Source organism: Lepisma saccharinum, unplaced genomic scaffold (assembly GCF_977018435.1).
Source record: "Lepisma saccharinum unplaced genomic scaffold, izLepSacc3.1 HAP1_SCAFFOLD_117, whole genome shotgun sequence".
Classification (NCBI taxonomy): domain Eukaryota; kingdom Metazoa; phylum Arthropoda; class Insecta; order Zygentoma; family Lepismatidae; genus Lepisma; species Lepisma saccharinum.
In genome coordinates, this window is record NW_028142937.1 from 1,055,829 (window position 1) to 1,070,297 (window position 14,469).

At 38.1% G+C, this 14,469-nt stretch overlaps 1 protein-coding gene across 1 annotated transcript in view; it reads left to right on the forward strand.

Moving 5' to 3' along the window:
• The window catches only part of LOC145982327 (uncharacterized), a 111,074-nt gene that overhangs the window by 46,396 nt on the left and 50,209 nt on the right, over positions 1-14,469 (forward strand). Inside the window, exons 4-5 of the mRNA XM_083115888.1 lie at positions 7,266-7,337; positions 12,064-12,237. Coding sequence (XP_082972014.1) covers positions 7,266-7,337; positions 12,064-12,237 — 246 coding nt within the window. The remainder of the gene's footprint in view (positions 1-7,265; positions 7,338-12,063; positions 12,238-14,469) is intronic.

The following is a 14,469-nucleotide window of genomic DNA, read 5'->3' on the forward strand; positions in this document are numbered from 1 at the left end:
GCACTAACCCAAAAAAATAGGCAATTATAGGCAGGATGAAAATGCGTTCTTGAACTAGAAACGCCATGAAACGAACTTAAAACATTGAAGCCTACGTTATGCTATAGAAGAATAGAAAAGGCAAATGGTCAAAAATCTGCACACTAGTTATTAATATTGCGTAATTATTACCCCTTTTCAATTTCCCTTCAACCATCAACGAAATTTGGCTGCGTGTAGAGGATATCAAGACAAAAATTTTCCGTAATAGCTATTGCTACTTTAGGACCTACTTCAGGCCCACTAGCCCTCGAAAAACATAATATTCTTATCTTGTGTATATGTAACCATGCACTGCAGATTCATCGTTGCCAACATACTAAAGACATGAAGCGGGATCATAGGCCAGTCAACAAGGGATGATTTTGGGGTCCAATAAGGAAAGAAATCAGGGAAAACTGGAACAAATTTTATTGCTTTCCTGAAAGTGTTCTTTACAACATATTAATTTTACACGCCTCTACAACCCGGATTTGGCCGCCATCTTGGAAAAATGGCGTCCAAAATAGGTTTTTTTTGCAAATATCTCACTTGGAAAGCATTGTATAGCAAAAGAGGTTATGAGAAAAATTAATCTACATAAAATTCTCTACAAAAAGGTTCTGTGCATTTTTCTTCTAGGATGCGCCTTTTGGGTGCTAGATGAGCGAGAAATTTTACTTTTTTTTCCTCACTCCACTTTGCAAGAGAGAAAGACAAAGAAACATTTTTGCATTGTAACTTGCATAGGTACTAAAATACCTATTCTAAATGTTCTAAGGACTTTCTTGAAAACGTATTTTCAAGTGGTAATATATGTATATTAATCACTCGTAAACAATAATTTTATAGTATTTAATACAAAACAAATGAATATAATGTCTGTATTTCTTGCTACTGTTAGAAACCAAACCATCCCTTGTCTTTTACCAGGAAGAATTCTTGAAATACGTATGAAAAATATCATCACAGTTGTCGTGAGCTTTCAGATCGAAGCAGACCATAATCTACCCAGGGATTTCAAACCGATGTGATGATGATATGTCCCCCTTTAGTCTATAGTAAAACATTCCCCGTGCAAGCACGAACAACAGACGTGCTACGATGCACGGTATTGAGAACATGGCGCAGTTCGAGCGACACGTGCAGCTTGCTTCGAAAAGTTGCATTTATCTCTTAAGATTAGCTTCCGTCTCTTCTATCCTCTGTCCCGGGAATCTATGGAGCCAGCGAATAAAAACAAGTCTCTGCGCACGTAGTAACTCGAGAGGGCTCGACGAATGAACACGTGAGAGGAAACGGGATTGCGTGGCGTGAGAAAATAACTGAAAGGACTAGCCATTTACAGGAGCGTGTACTGCTTCGCTCCGCCCACTCGCTTACTTCCCTTCTCTACTGTAATACACGACCTTGCTCCAGAGATTCCCAGGACAGAGGATAGAACAGTGTCAGATTTTGAACACATGAATATATTGCAATGTTCACAGATCATTGAACACTTTAGCCCAATTTTCCTACAGCTACAAGGCCCCTTTTAAGGCTTTTACAGAATATAATGCGAAGAAGCTCAGACTGTGCAGTTTCTTGTCTGTTGTGATACTTTCAGGGAGTGCTACACAGAGATCATAAAGATAAGACTTCTTGGTTTTCCACATCCTTACCCCATCAGCTATAACGAGTACGGGGCAAATTTGTACTTAAAGTTTTCTCTGAATTGATCTTGATTTGTTAGTAAAATATTATTTAAATTAAAACTGGATACAACGCATCTCTGATTTTTATTTCAGAAGTGATCGCTTCAGTGAATCTCTCTTATTTTGTTCAAACTTGACATTTGCCAAATGCTCAACATTGAAGACATTCCAACATCATGAGCATTGGAAGGATTGGTTTTCTTATTCCCTATTACTCTTGTAACTATTGGCTTTATACAATCAAAAGCAGGGATCCCCGATGGCGTAGTGGTAATGTTGTTGCCTTGGAATCAAGGGGTAACCGGTTCGATACCCAGTGGAGGCACATAGTTGTTCGAATCCCACTTGAAAACTGTAGGTCCAGTCCCGATTAGCCATATTGTGTATAAAGTGGACTTAAAAATCAAATGCAATCAAAACAATCAATCAAAAGCAGGGAATGGTGGCTAAGATGAGAATCACTGACAAAAGAACTGAGAGTCTTGTTTATCTCTTTATGTACGAGACTTTCGTGCATCGAGATGCAGCTCATCTATTTTATCTGTGAACTGGTAACTAACTAACTAACTCTCTAGCCTTCTTAAACCCGAAGGTTTATGGCTGCAGCAACACAAGCATTCTATCTGTTTCTATCCTGGGCAAGATCAATCTTTCCTATCCTTACCGATTGCCTTTAGGTCCATCGCAACGTTATCCCTCCATCTTCCTCTTGGCCTTCCTACAGGCCTCTTACCATCAGGTTTCCCAAACAGTTTCCCAATTGCCTATCTGTGAACTAGTAGTCATGCCAAAAATCCACTTGGTTAAAATTGAGTTGATCACTCCTCTGCCATCCCCACAACTCTCCTTGGAGCGCATCACGGACGGCTCCATCGTCATATCTGACAAGATCCCAGACCAAACATTTTCTGATCGTGTTATTGTGGTTTGAATTGTTGTTTTAAGTTTACTTTATGCACAGATAGACAATCGGGACTGGACTTACAGTTTATAGTGGGCTCCAAACCACTGAGAAATGTGCCTCCACCGGGCATTGAATCCAGGAACCCTCGATTACAAGGGCGTTTTAATGTGAAATAACCTTTTTGGACCAAGTCAATATGTTCCTTTGAAATTATCTTCTATTTTTGACAAAATATATTATCTCCTGTACTCAGGGACGCTAAACTATAACCTGTAAGTACTGCATGCAGTGATAAAAGCAATTGAACCAATAAATGACGTTCTATGAGAAAGAACAAATGTAAAAAATCTAGTTTTATAGAAGAGAATTACCAAAACTTCATGTAAAACATGTTTCCATGAGCTCCGCACTTCCAAATCGGGGCTGAAAAAGGACTTAAAATTTCTCGCTCATCTAGCACCCAAACGGTGCATCCTAGAAGAAAAATGCACAGAACCTTTTTCTAGAGAATTGTATGTAGATTAATTTTTGTTATAACGTCTTCTGCTGTAAAATGCTTTCCAAGTTAGATATTTGGAAAAAAAACTTATTTTGGGGGCCAACTTCGAAGATGGTGGCCAAATCTGGGGTGGTACAGGCGTGCAAAATTAATATATTGTTAAGAACCATTTTGAACCATTTTATGAAGATAATAAAATTTGTTCCACCTTTCCCTGTTTTTTTTTTTTTTCCTTATTGGACCCCCTTGTTGACTGGCCTATCATGGTAGCAGAGAATCTGACAGAACGACATTCCTGATTTTAAATTTCGTTCAATTCACGTACGTTGCTTAACGTGTTTGATACCTTTACGTTACAAATTTTCTAAGTTTTATTAAGAGATATTCATATCCTGGAGGCTATCCTTCCTTGTCTGTCAGTAGCGTATTAAAAATTTTGTCGTTTTACAATAGAAAAAAATGTTAGTGGCATCGGCATGTGATTCATGGCTGTAAGCACACAGGATAAAAGTGGTATATTTTGAGGGCTCGTACTGTCAAAATGAGACCTCAACGAACAAAATGTTATCGAAAAAATTTCGTTCACATTGATGTCGTTTACATGCTGTGGAAGGATGTCGGTGTTTCACAACGACACCCTGTGTTAGTGTATATCCATATACGTATATAAATATAAATGTATTTGCTATTATATCTTTACCAATGCTCTAAGTTGGGTATTCGGAGAGTTGTATTCCTCCTCAATAGAATATTTTATGCAAAGATACCCCCAAGGCTAGAACAACTTCTCTCACCTAACAATTTCCAGTACGAGCGCTGATCTTTACACATGGTTTCGAACAAATATTAATATTTCAGTTAGTATGTTATAGTTGCGTATTTGGAGAACACAATGCAGCTTAACTCTCCTATAACATTTCTCTCTCACCTTTCGTGTAGCAGTCGTGTAGGTGCTCCTCTACCCGCTCACCAAGGCCGATGACACCCCCCCCCGAAAATAAACAACTGTCATTTTTTATTTTTAACGTTTGAAACTATTCGTTTTCTGATTTTGAAATTTAGAATACTGAAACACCTCCTGAACACGAACATGATGCATTATATATATATTCTCGATTGAAACTTGATAATCTTCATTAGATAAGATGTCCTCGTTGGCACGCCCGATCCTTCTTTCAGGTAAATAACGGAATCACATACAGATACAGAGATAAAATTCTATGGACTAAAAATAGTATCACTTTCTACAATAGGATATAATATATCGACCTGCTCGTCTGTCTATCTGAAATGAGAGTTATATATTGATATTTCCGATTGATAAAGGCCTGTGGAGTATCGCGTTTACCTTGTAAATGCTGCTGAAACTTGTTTAGCTTCTACTGTCACAGTATGGCGTAATTTTTAGAATTACTAAAAATATATGCTGTTGGCTTCCTGATTTGTCGGCAGAATCGTAAGAACAATTAAGTCCTAAACACGAAAGCCATATAGAACACGAAGGAATGGAAGTGTACAGTGTACGAGCTACAGAGGCTTAACTACAAACGTAGAGACCCCTGCCAATGTTTCAAGATAGATCCCCAATTGATTTGTACAATTTACCGCCCATGCGTCTTGTTCGCAAATTGAAAGATCGTTGAATTTTCTACACTATAATTTACGTGTAAAAGAGATGTTCTGAATTGATTTCTATGCCACGCATATGAAAAATACATTACTGAAAATATAATATATCAAAAAATAGATGATATTAATTAATTTCATTTTTCCGGAAAACTGGATGAAGGAAAGTGATTTTCCTCTGTAAGATATTAGAACTCATGCGCTATGTATTTAATTGAATGATTAAAAATGGTTTATTGGAAGGAAGGGAGGGAAGAAAGAAACATAAATAGCGAGAGAAAAGCGGGTTGGCTCACTTCATATCACGACCTCTGACTCTTGTCATTCCATCCACCCTGCAGTTACGCCCCTAATGAGCTACGAATCAAGCGTTGAAACCACTGGTAAGTTATGAATGTTTTTGTCCTCTTTGGTGTGTCATCCAATTGAATAATTCAGATGCGTTTGAGTGAAAAGCAAAGAAAAACAAAGAAGGGTATAAAAGGGAAAATGATTTTAAAAATCATGGTACAGATTACAAAAAGAAGTAAAACTGGAAAATTCTCATTCTTAGTGGTTTCGTCGACATGACCAAAAGGCAAACGTGAAAGGGCATAGACTCAGTGGAAACTTTCTTCCCAGAACCGAGGGGGAGTTATAGTAAACACATGTCCACGGTGCACCCTGGGAGGTCTTTGTCCCCTGCGTGGAAAGGAGGTGGGGGCGGTAGGGAAGTACTGTGACGAGCACGCGACAGTGAGTCCGAGGACTTCACCCCCTCTTGCCCCGGACCCTTGTCGGGCTTTCGTGACCTTGAGGAGAGCGGAGTGTGAAATCCGAGATGTGTTACTTATGCCTACAGACCGTTAATATAGGGACATTTGTGTGAGTGTGTATATCGCTACCAGCACCAGACCTACGTTCCGAGTCACGCCTGGGAAAAGAACCACAGACTGAGAAAGCATTGGGATGCTTGAATATATTGTCGAGACGATCCGAGGACGGCGCGCGCGCGCGCGCGCGCACACACACAAACACACACACACACACACACACACACACACACACACACACACACACACACACACACACACATATACATATATGCAACTCATCCACAAATTTTCAAATAGATTTAATATTCACGAAACTCTTCTCAAACTACTTTCATCTTACTTGCACAATAGAAAGCAAAAGGTTATCATATCTGGTTGCTCTTCTTCGTGGCTTCCTGTAGTTTCTGGTGTGCTCCAAGGAAGTTCTCTGGCACCCCTGTGTTTTTCTTCATGGATGACATTCACAAATATATTTATTACAAATTTTCAGTATTATTGTATGCTGATGAGTGAAAATTATTTCAAAAACATTACCTCACTTCAGGACACATTCTATATCCAAGACAATCGCAAACATATTGAACGCTGGTGTCAAGACTGGGACCTCAAATTAAATCCGGAAAAATCTGTTGTCATGAGGTTTACCCTAAAATACAATAGCACAGCGCCATCCTACAAGCTATGCAACCAGGTTATCCCATTCGTACGACAGCACCAGGATCTTGGTGTCATTTTTGATAGCAAACTGACTTTCAACCATCACATAGACTACATAACTTCGAAAGCGATCAAAATGCTTGGATTAACCTACAGATTTACAGACATAACACACGTTTCTGCCCTAAAAACCTACTTTACAATGTGTGTTGCTCCTATCCTTGAATATGGTTCCTGTATTTGGTCAATGGCATGTGAAAGCAATATAAAGAAAACAAACAAAGTAGTAAGTTTCTTCGTGAGAATAGTCAAACATAGGTGCCCAACCCTTGGAAACTTCTCCAAGCAATAAATTCTATCCACTCTACAAATTCATGACCTTTCTCTTCGCCGTCAACTATCAGATTTAACACTACTTTTCAGAATCATTAATGGACAACTTTTCACCAGTGAAGTCTTGCCACTTCGTAATATCAGAATCCCACGTCCCAACAGTAAATGGAACCTTCTTTTACATTAAATCTTCAAGGCTATCTTTAGAACAAAGATCACTTCTCTACAGGCTACAAACAATTTGCAACTCATTAAAGATGCTCCAGGCTTCCATTTATCTAAACAGACTTACAGAACGGCATGCAGAAAGCAACTGAAGAGTAAATAATATTATTTTTGCCTTAGTTGTTATTATTGTTGTTACATACGTATATGTGTGTGTATGTGTCCATCTCATTATTTTGTTTATTTCTTTTCCGATTGATATCCTGATGTAAAATGGATTTTTCTGTATTCAGGAATTTTCAAATAAATAAATAAATAATAATAACAACAACTTTATAAAAAGGCTTAACCAATTTTTTTTAGGAAGGGGGAGGTAAACTGACTTCCTTGGGATGTCAAAATATTATGGTCATCCTAGACTGAGCATATTCTAGATTTGCATGTCAAATTTTGATAATGTAATCAACACAAATTTACTTGTATGTGTGTGACAACACAAATTTACTTGTATGTGTGTGACATGTATATTTATTGCTGTAACTTGTTCATTGCAGCAACAACAACTACCTGTCCAGGTTGATAATGAAGCTCCACAGGAAAGTGAAGCGGATAGTTTATGTCAAGAGGTAAGTGTCATTTTTCAGATTATTTTAAAATGGTGTTCTGTGACTTTTGACTCACCCCAAGCCACCAGTATCTTATGAATAGGGTGTTGAACATCTCTTTGCTGTTTTTACTGCTTACCACTAAGTTCTAGTAAACTGCTGGCAGAATTTGTTTTAATTCTTCTTGTCGCATGGTGAATAGTTAACGTGTGGTTGTTGATTGATTGCTGTGTGCAGCAACAAATATCAGAATTTAAGATTGGATCGGGAAAAGAGCACTGGAAAATTCCATTGCACAAAGACAGTTCAACACTTAATCTCAGCCAAGAAACATCGAAATAAGTTCATCTTCTGATCAGCCATTTGCTGCTGTTTTGGTGTCTCAACTTGGTTTACAATACTGATGTATTGACTACAGGCAGTTGATTTTAAATAAAAATTTGGTGGAAAGTTAAATCAAGGACGTGCAAATGCACGAGGTGTTGATTGTTCTGTACAGTGGTGACAATTTGCGAATTGCGCAAAAACTGCACAAATTAATTTGAGATTGTATGGTACAAAACATAATATTTCAGAATATTTTCTACCCCGGACTCTGAAATGTGTGCATTAAGTTGTTAGAAATTTGTGGAAGTGTGAGCACCTCATTTAGGCCTCCTTACCTGTGGTTAATGTAATATATTGCAGCACGTCATCACCAAAATAAATCATACGATGTTTTGTACATTTCATTTTTTTTACTTCTGCCAGCATGTTTCTTAATCTTTTCTTCATGTTTTCATAACATGTTTGGTTTTTTTAGGTCAGTTGAAGAAGATCCATGTTTTCACTTTCTTTTCTGTTGTGCTGTCAGTTTCTTTTAATCTATTACATCCTTGCTCTTGTCGAAATGTTTGATTACTCTTTTCTCTTCCATGTTGTGACTTTAATCACACAATTCAACGGAATCTCATGATTGTTGTTTTCGTTAGTGCAATGTACATCTTTAAACCAAGTTCATTGAGTGTGGATTAAAATTGGAAACAAAATAATCGGCATTAGTAGAACAACTCTTCCAGGTTTTACTACTCTTCTTCAATTGCATAGCAAAGAAAAAACAAAAATATCTTACCCTATATTTATTACAAAGTCACCTCAGCAATCAATAATAAGGTTTAAGAAACAATGTACCCAAGTTCCCTTCAAAAAACATTGTTTCAGTTTTTCTCCCAATTTTCTACAGATTACGACTCAATTAACCTTGCTGTTTAAGCAAGAGTATTATTTTGTTGATATAGAAAGGGCCTTTTCCAAACTGTGTGGAAAGCATGGTATTGTCTAAAATGTTTTGGTACACATCAGCGAACACTGACCCATTTATTATAACTAAGGCCATAAGCCCAAATCAGCAAAAATTGCTGACCAGACCATTACTCCACCGCTACCAAATTTGAGAATGGTCACACAGTTCAGTCTCAAAGTCTTGGACTGGAAGTGAAAATCTTACGAATTACTTTGACTGCACTGCCTAATTACTTGACTGCACTGCCTAATTACTTTGACTGCACTGCCTAATTTAGTCCATAGGTAAAACTAAGAACACATTGTTTTTTTCCACGTTATAAACAGTTGTTTTTCACCATAGAAATCACATAGCATTTTTCATAGTTAAGTCAGTAAGTAGGCCATAAACATTTATCAAAAAAATACTGAGAAACTGACTTGAAAACCATTGTTATTATTCAACATGATCTCTACCAACATTGATATGCTTAACACCATTGCTTTATCAGTTGTAACAAAAAAGTTGGTTTTTCATCGTTGCTTTCATTTAGTGGAACAACTCTTTCAGGTTTTACTACTCTTCTTCAATTCCATAGCAAAGTAAAAAAATAATTACTTTCCTACATTTATTACAAAGTCACCTCAGCGATCAATAATAAGTTTTAAGAAACAAGGTACCTTAATTTCCTTCAAAAAACATTTCTTTGGTTCGAATTTATCATGTTCATGCAATAAGTAACACATATTATTGTGGCTGAAATGAAATTATATGTGTGAACCCAAAGGTGTAGTGGTAACGTTGTTGCCTTGTAATCAAGGGGTCCCAGGTTCAATACCTGGTGGAGGCACATAGTGGTTCGGATCCCACTTTAAACTGTAGGTCCAGTCCCTTTTAGCTTTTATGTGCATAAAGTGGACTTAAACAACAAATCAATCAATCAATCATTATATGTGTGAAATACATAATTTTTTGTTGACTCATTTTCCAAGAGTCCCCCGGTGGCAGAGTGGTTAGCACATCATGCTACAATGCCAGGGGTCCTGGGTTCGAATCCTGGCCTGGGCATGGAAGATTTGTGAGTGTCCATTCATCAATTTCATCATATCATCACTCATCCTCATCTTTGCAAATTAGCCAAAAGTGGCACAAGAAGCAAAGTAAAATAAAGCAATTCAATCAATTAATCATTTTCCAAGTCCAAGGGGGGGTGGTGGGGGAGGTGGGAGGAGGTGGTGCTTAATACCAAACACTTGTTCCCATTCACTGGCTCCATTTCCCTGTAGATATCTGTGGCTGTTTGTCCTTTGCACCATAAAAAACGAATAACGCTTCGCTGCTCATATTGCATGGACTTCCTGAGCACTCCAGCCATCTTTGCCAACTGATAACAGCGCCGTGCTGTGGAAGAAATCGGATGTTACAATAGGGCCATACCAAGAAAAGCCTACTGCATCGCTTGTATATATATATCTCGCTTTTGTAATAACAGTTATAACAAGCTAGAAAAAAATTAGGCGATAAGACTTTTCGATTCTCCCTCATACAAATGTTGTATATTATGCACTGTGCCTGTTGATAACCCTGTACACTCCACTAAATATGTGATGTTGACTCGTCTGTCTGCCTTTACCATGTATTGAATCTTGTCAATGTTTTCTTGACTGGTCTATGTCACTGGCAGGCCACCTGCATGGGAATCTTCATGACTCTGCCACATTCAAACTCACAGTACCAATACCAAGTAGTGACAATAGAATATGATGGAGTAGATTGTGCTAAAGTTTGTACCATGTCCTCATGAATTTCTTCCATTTTAAGGTTTTAATTTTCAAATACTTGATGACATCATGAACTTCATAATTTTCCGCTTTCATCACCTTCCTACAGATGATCTACACAGTCGAGTCACATTATTATGACCACCAGCTAATATCCAGAGTAACCACAGGGTCAGCACAGATAGTTGCTAGAGGGGCTGGGAGTGAATCGAAGGTGCAGCTAAGTTGTCACAGGTATCGGAGCCATGCTTCCTGCAGTGCATACCACAGCTGCTGGAGGGTGTGTGGTGGAGGATGCATAGAGCGAACATGACCATCGAGGTGGTCCCACAGAGGCTTTCAAGTCCAGAGAATTAGGGGGCCAGGGAAGTACTTGGAAGTCTTGGTTGTTCTCTTGAAACTACTGTTGGACATCTTGCATTGTCTTGCTGGAAGATCCCATCCTTTTCAGGGATAACAATCAGCATGTATGGATGTGTATGATCGGCAAGGTTGGATTCATAACCAAATTGATTGAATATCCCTTCCACATGGATAAGTGGTCTCAGAGAATGCCACGGAAACATCCCCCAGATTCCCAGGTCATAACACTGCTGCACCAGCTTCTGTTCTTTCAGCAATGGATACCACCTTACATGCATATGTACATCCATTCGATGAAGCAAAGAATGGGCCTCATAGTAGGAGGCAACCTTTCCCTATGAGCAGAGGCCAAATTCTGATATTGTTGTGCAAATTTAAACCTCTTCTGCTGCTCTTCATTATCATTGTTGCAGTGGCAACCCATTTGCTTCAGAGCCCATACATAGCAGGGTTCGCTGAACTGTCATTTTACACACACGTCTAATAGCCCCCTGGTTCATTTTGATGATGAACTGCTTCACTGTAACATGTCAGTCAGCCCTCATGCAGCTTCATTGCCAACGATCGCCTCTCACATCAATGGTATGTGATGCTCCGCAGTTTCCCCATTGGTTATTTGCAATGGTGCCATTTGTCCACTCACAATACACTTTCACCACAGCAGCATGTGCACAGTTCACAAACTTAGTTGTTTCAGAAATACTACCACTCTTGGCCCAAAAGCTGATAATCATCCCTTTTTGCCATGACAGAAACAAGTACTATGTGTGCAGACAGCTTATCATACTCCTTATATAGGGTGTGGCAGTGAAATGGGTGAATTTAAAAGCACCACCAGAGATACAAATTTATTCATGGTAATAAATACAAAATGAAAGCACAATACTTACAATTGTGATGAATGCTTAGAAACATCGTGCACATACATGTCACGGCACAGAATGCCCAATTACTTGAAAATGACATCACCCAGGTATCCCCTATTTTGCATCCACTACTGTCACTTTCTCACTGTGAAGTGACTTTTCATAGACCCTTTGAGGATTCTCATGTGACCCATATCGAAAGCTTTGCTTGTTTACAAAGCCTGAAAAATGAAAATTGGCTTCATCACTCATAATCAGATCGTTGATAAGGGCAAGATCGTTGTTTTGTAAAATGTCTTCACAGCGAATGCACGTTGTTCACCAGTCCACGACTCTATCTCGACTGAACACCGTTACCAGAGTAAATGCTAAAGTTTTGTCTTCCAGATGGCAGCAATCCCATTTTATATCATTTATAATATTTATATATTTTAATTATTTATAATGTATTATATAGATTTTTCTTTTCTTTTCAGCAAGTGGCTACTCTTATGAACACGTCTTGGATGAATAAGCGTACTCTCCGTTCATATGTGAATCATTTCCAAAATTGTAGTGAGAACATATCGAAGCACAGCAAGGATCTTCTGTACAGCATGCAAAACTTCAGAATTGCATTAGATCTATCATGCCAAGTCAAGAATTACATGGTATGTATTTACCTTTTTGTAGAGAAAACGAGAATGTTATTTGTAGGGCAGAGCCAATACCAGTTTGAAGCGATACCGATACTGATACTTAAAAATTCTAATGATTAAAAGTTCTTCAAAATATTGATTAACATTGGTGTGTAAGTATTCCACTCAAATTATATAAATCAATTTTAGAGCTGAGCAGATACCATGACCGATACCCACCGATACCGATGCTGATACCGATACTTGTATAATTCCAGTATGAAATAACAAAGGCTAGTTACTTCATCATACTAACTCGTCACAGCACTAGGCACCTATTTAGAAATATATAATTTGGGGAGCCAGTCCGAGCCAAGTGTCTCAGAAATATAATAAAAAAATTGTTTCTATTTAATACGTTAATATAATTATTTGTAATAATATGAAAATTAATTAATTAGTACTTAACTTCTCTGATGTGTATAGAGTATTGTTGTATGTAACCACAGACTAAGAAACGGAGGAAATACTATTTTGTTCTTTCTATCTTGACTAAAAAATATTGTTATTACATAACAGTTCCTGATAAATATTTTATGTACATTATTGTAAGTAGTGGTGTACATAAATATTTAGAGGGGCCTCTCCGATGGTGTCGCCGTCACCTTGTAATCAATAGATCGTGGGTCCGATACTCTGTGAAGGCACATAGTTGTTTGGGTCCCACTTTAAAATGTAGCCGTATGTTCCCAATCTAATCTCGACAGAAATTATTGATTGATTGATTTGCTATATTTCAGTTTGCTTCTTGTGCCACTAATTTGCGAAGATTGGGATGGGTGATGATGTGATGAAATTGATGAATGGACACTCCCAAACATCTATGCCCAGGCTGGGATTCGAATCCTGGCATCATAGCACGATGTGGTATTGTAACCACTCTGCCATGGGGGCCGGCTTTCGGAGGAAATAAATAACCCTCATTGGCCGATACCGGCAGTCACACGAAAGACAGAAGTGAAGAGGATAAGTATAAATTGCTGAATTCCCTTCGTGCTTGAACATACATAAAACAAAGCTAATTTCACAGTGACCTTCATCCCTCTTTTCCAAGAACTCCGCAACTGCCTGACCCAGCATTAGTACTGTAGGGGGGTTAAAACATACACATATCTTACCACCATGAGCTTGGAGCAAAAATTGGCACTGAATGGTTTATTTTTCACAGCGTTAACTAAGCAGTTACATGCCTTCATAGTCACGTTTGGGTTCAGCTTTCACTTACCCATGCCTTTGATCTTGCCATCTGCATCCCGGGAGTGTGGGGTTTTATCCAGTGTTTCCAGGAAAATGTATGGAAATTACTGTGCTGGTCTCCCAATCTGTCACAAGGTAGGGTGAACGAACTTTTAAAAAGGACAAATGTTGAGATGAGCTGTTGCTTTGCCAGCTCTTCTAGCCACTAAAAGTCTTTGGTATCGGATGGTATTGGTAAAAGAAATCAACCGTCACTCACCGATGCCGATACCGCCAGTATCGGCTCAGCCCTAATCAATTTACAAAGAGTTTTGCTTTAAAATGTTCGACAATTACAACAGAATATTAAATTGCATGTTATGTTATAAAGAAATTAATTTTTTCATACAAAACTGGTGTAAAATAAAAATGAACTTTGAATTTTGCATACTTTTCAGGATAATTACACCCCGCGAAAGTGACCCACAGCAGTTTTTCCTAGCCCATGAAAGATGAATATGGTGGGAGATATCGGATGGTATCAGCAAATAAATTCCAACCCATACTTTCCAATATCAATATTACTGGTATCGGCTGATACTGACGCATCGGTAACGGCTCAGCCCTAGTTATTTGTTAGGGGGAACCATAACATACAAAGAAAAAATCAAATGATGCGCATAAAATGTTTGATGCTCTCTGCACTTCCAACCACAAACATTTTATGTGCATCATTTGATTTTTTCTTCATATGCCATGGTTTGTGAAAATTAGAACCTGCATGTTTTTAAATAAGGAGACAAAAAGACTCATAAAAAAAATAATAGAGGTTGTATTTAAAGATTCATAGTTTGGATTTGATATTTTTTAAAAAAAGTATAGCATATTTAAGATTATTTCGGTTATGACTCATTCCATGCCAAATCAACACGGATATGTGCAATTTTCACCCTGACCATCTCAGATTTTCATGAAATTTGGGGAGTTGAAACTATGCATGGAACTTAGTACAGTGAAACCTCGATTTTA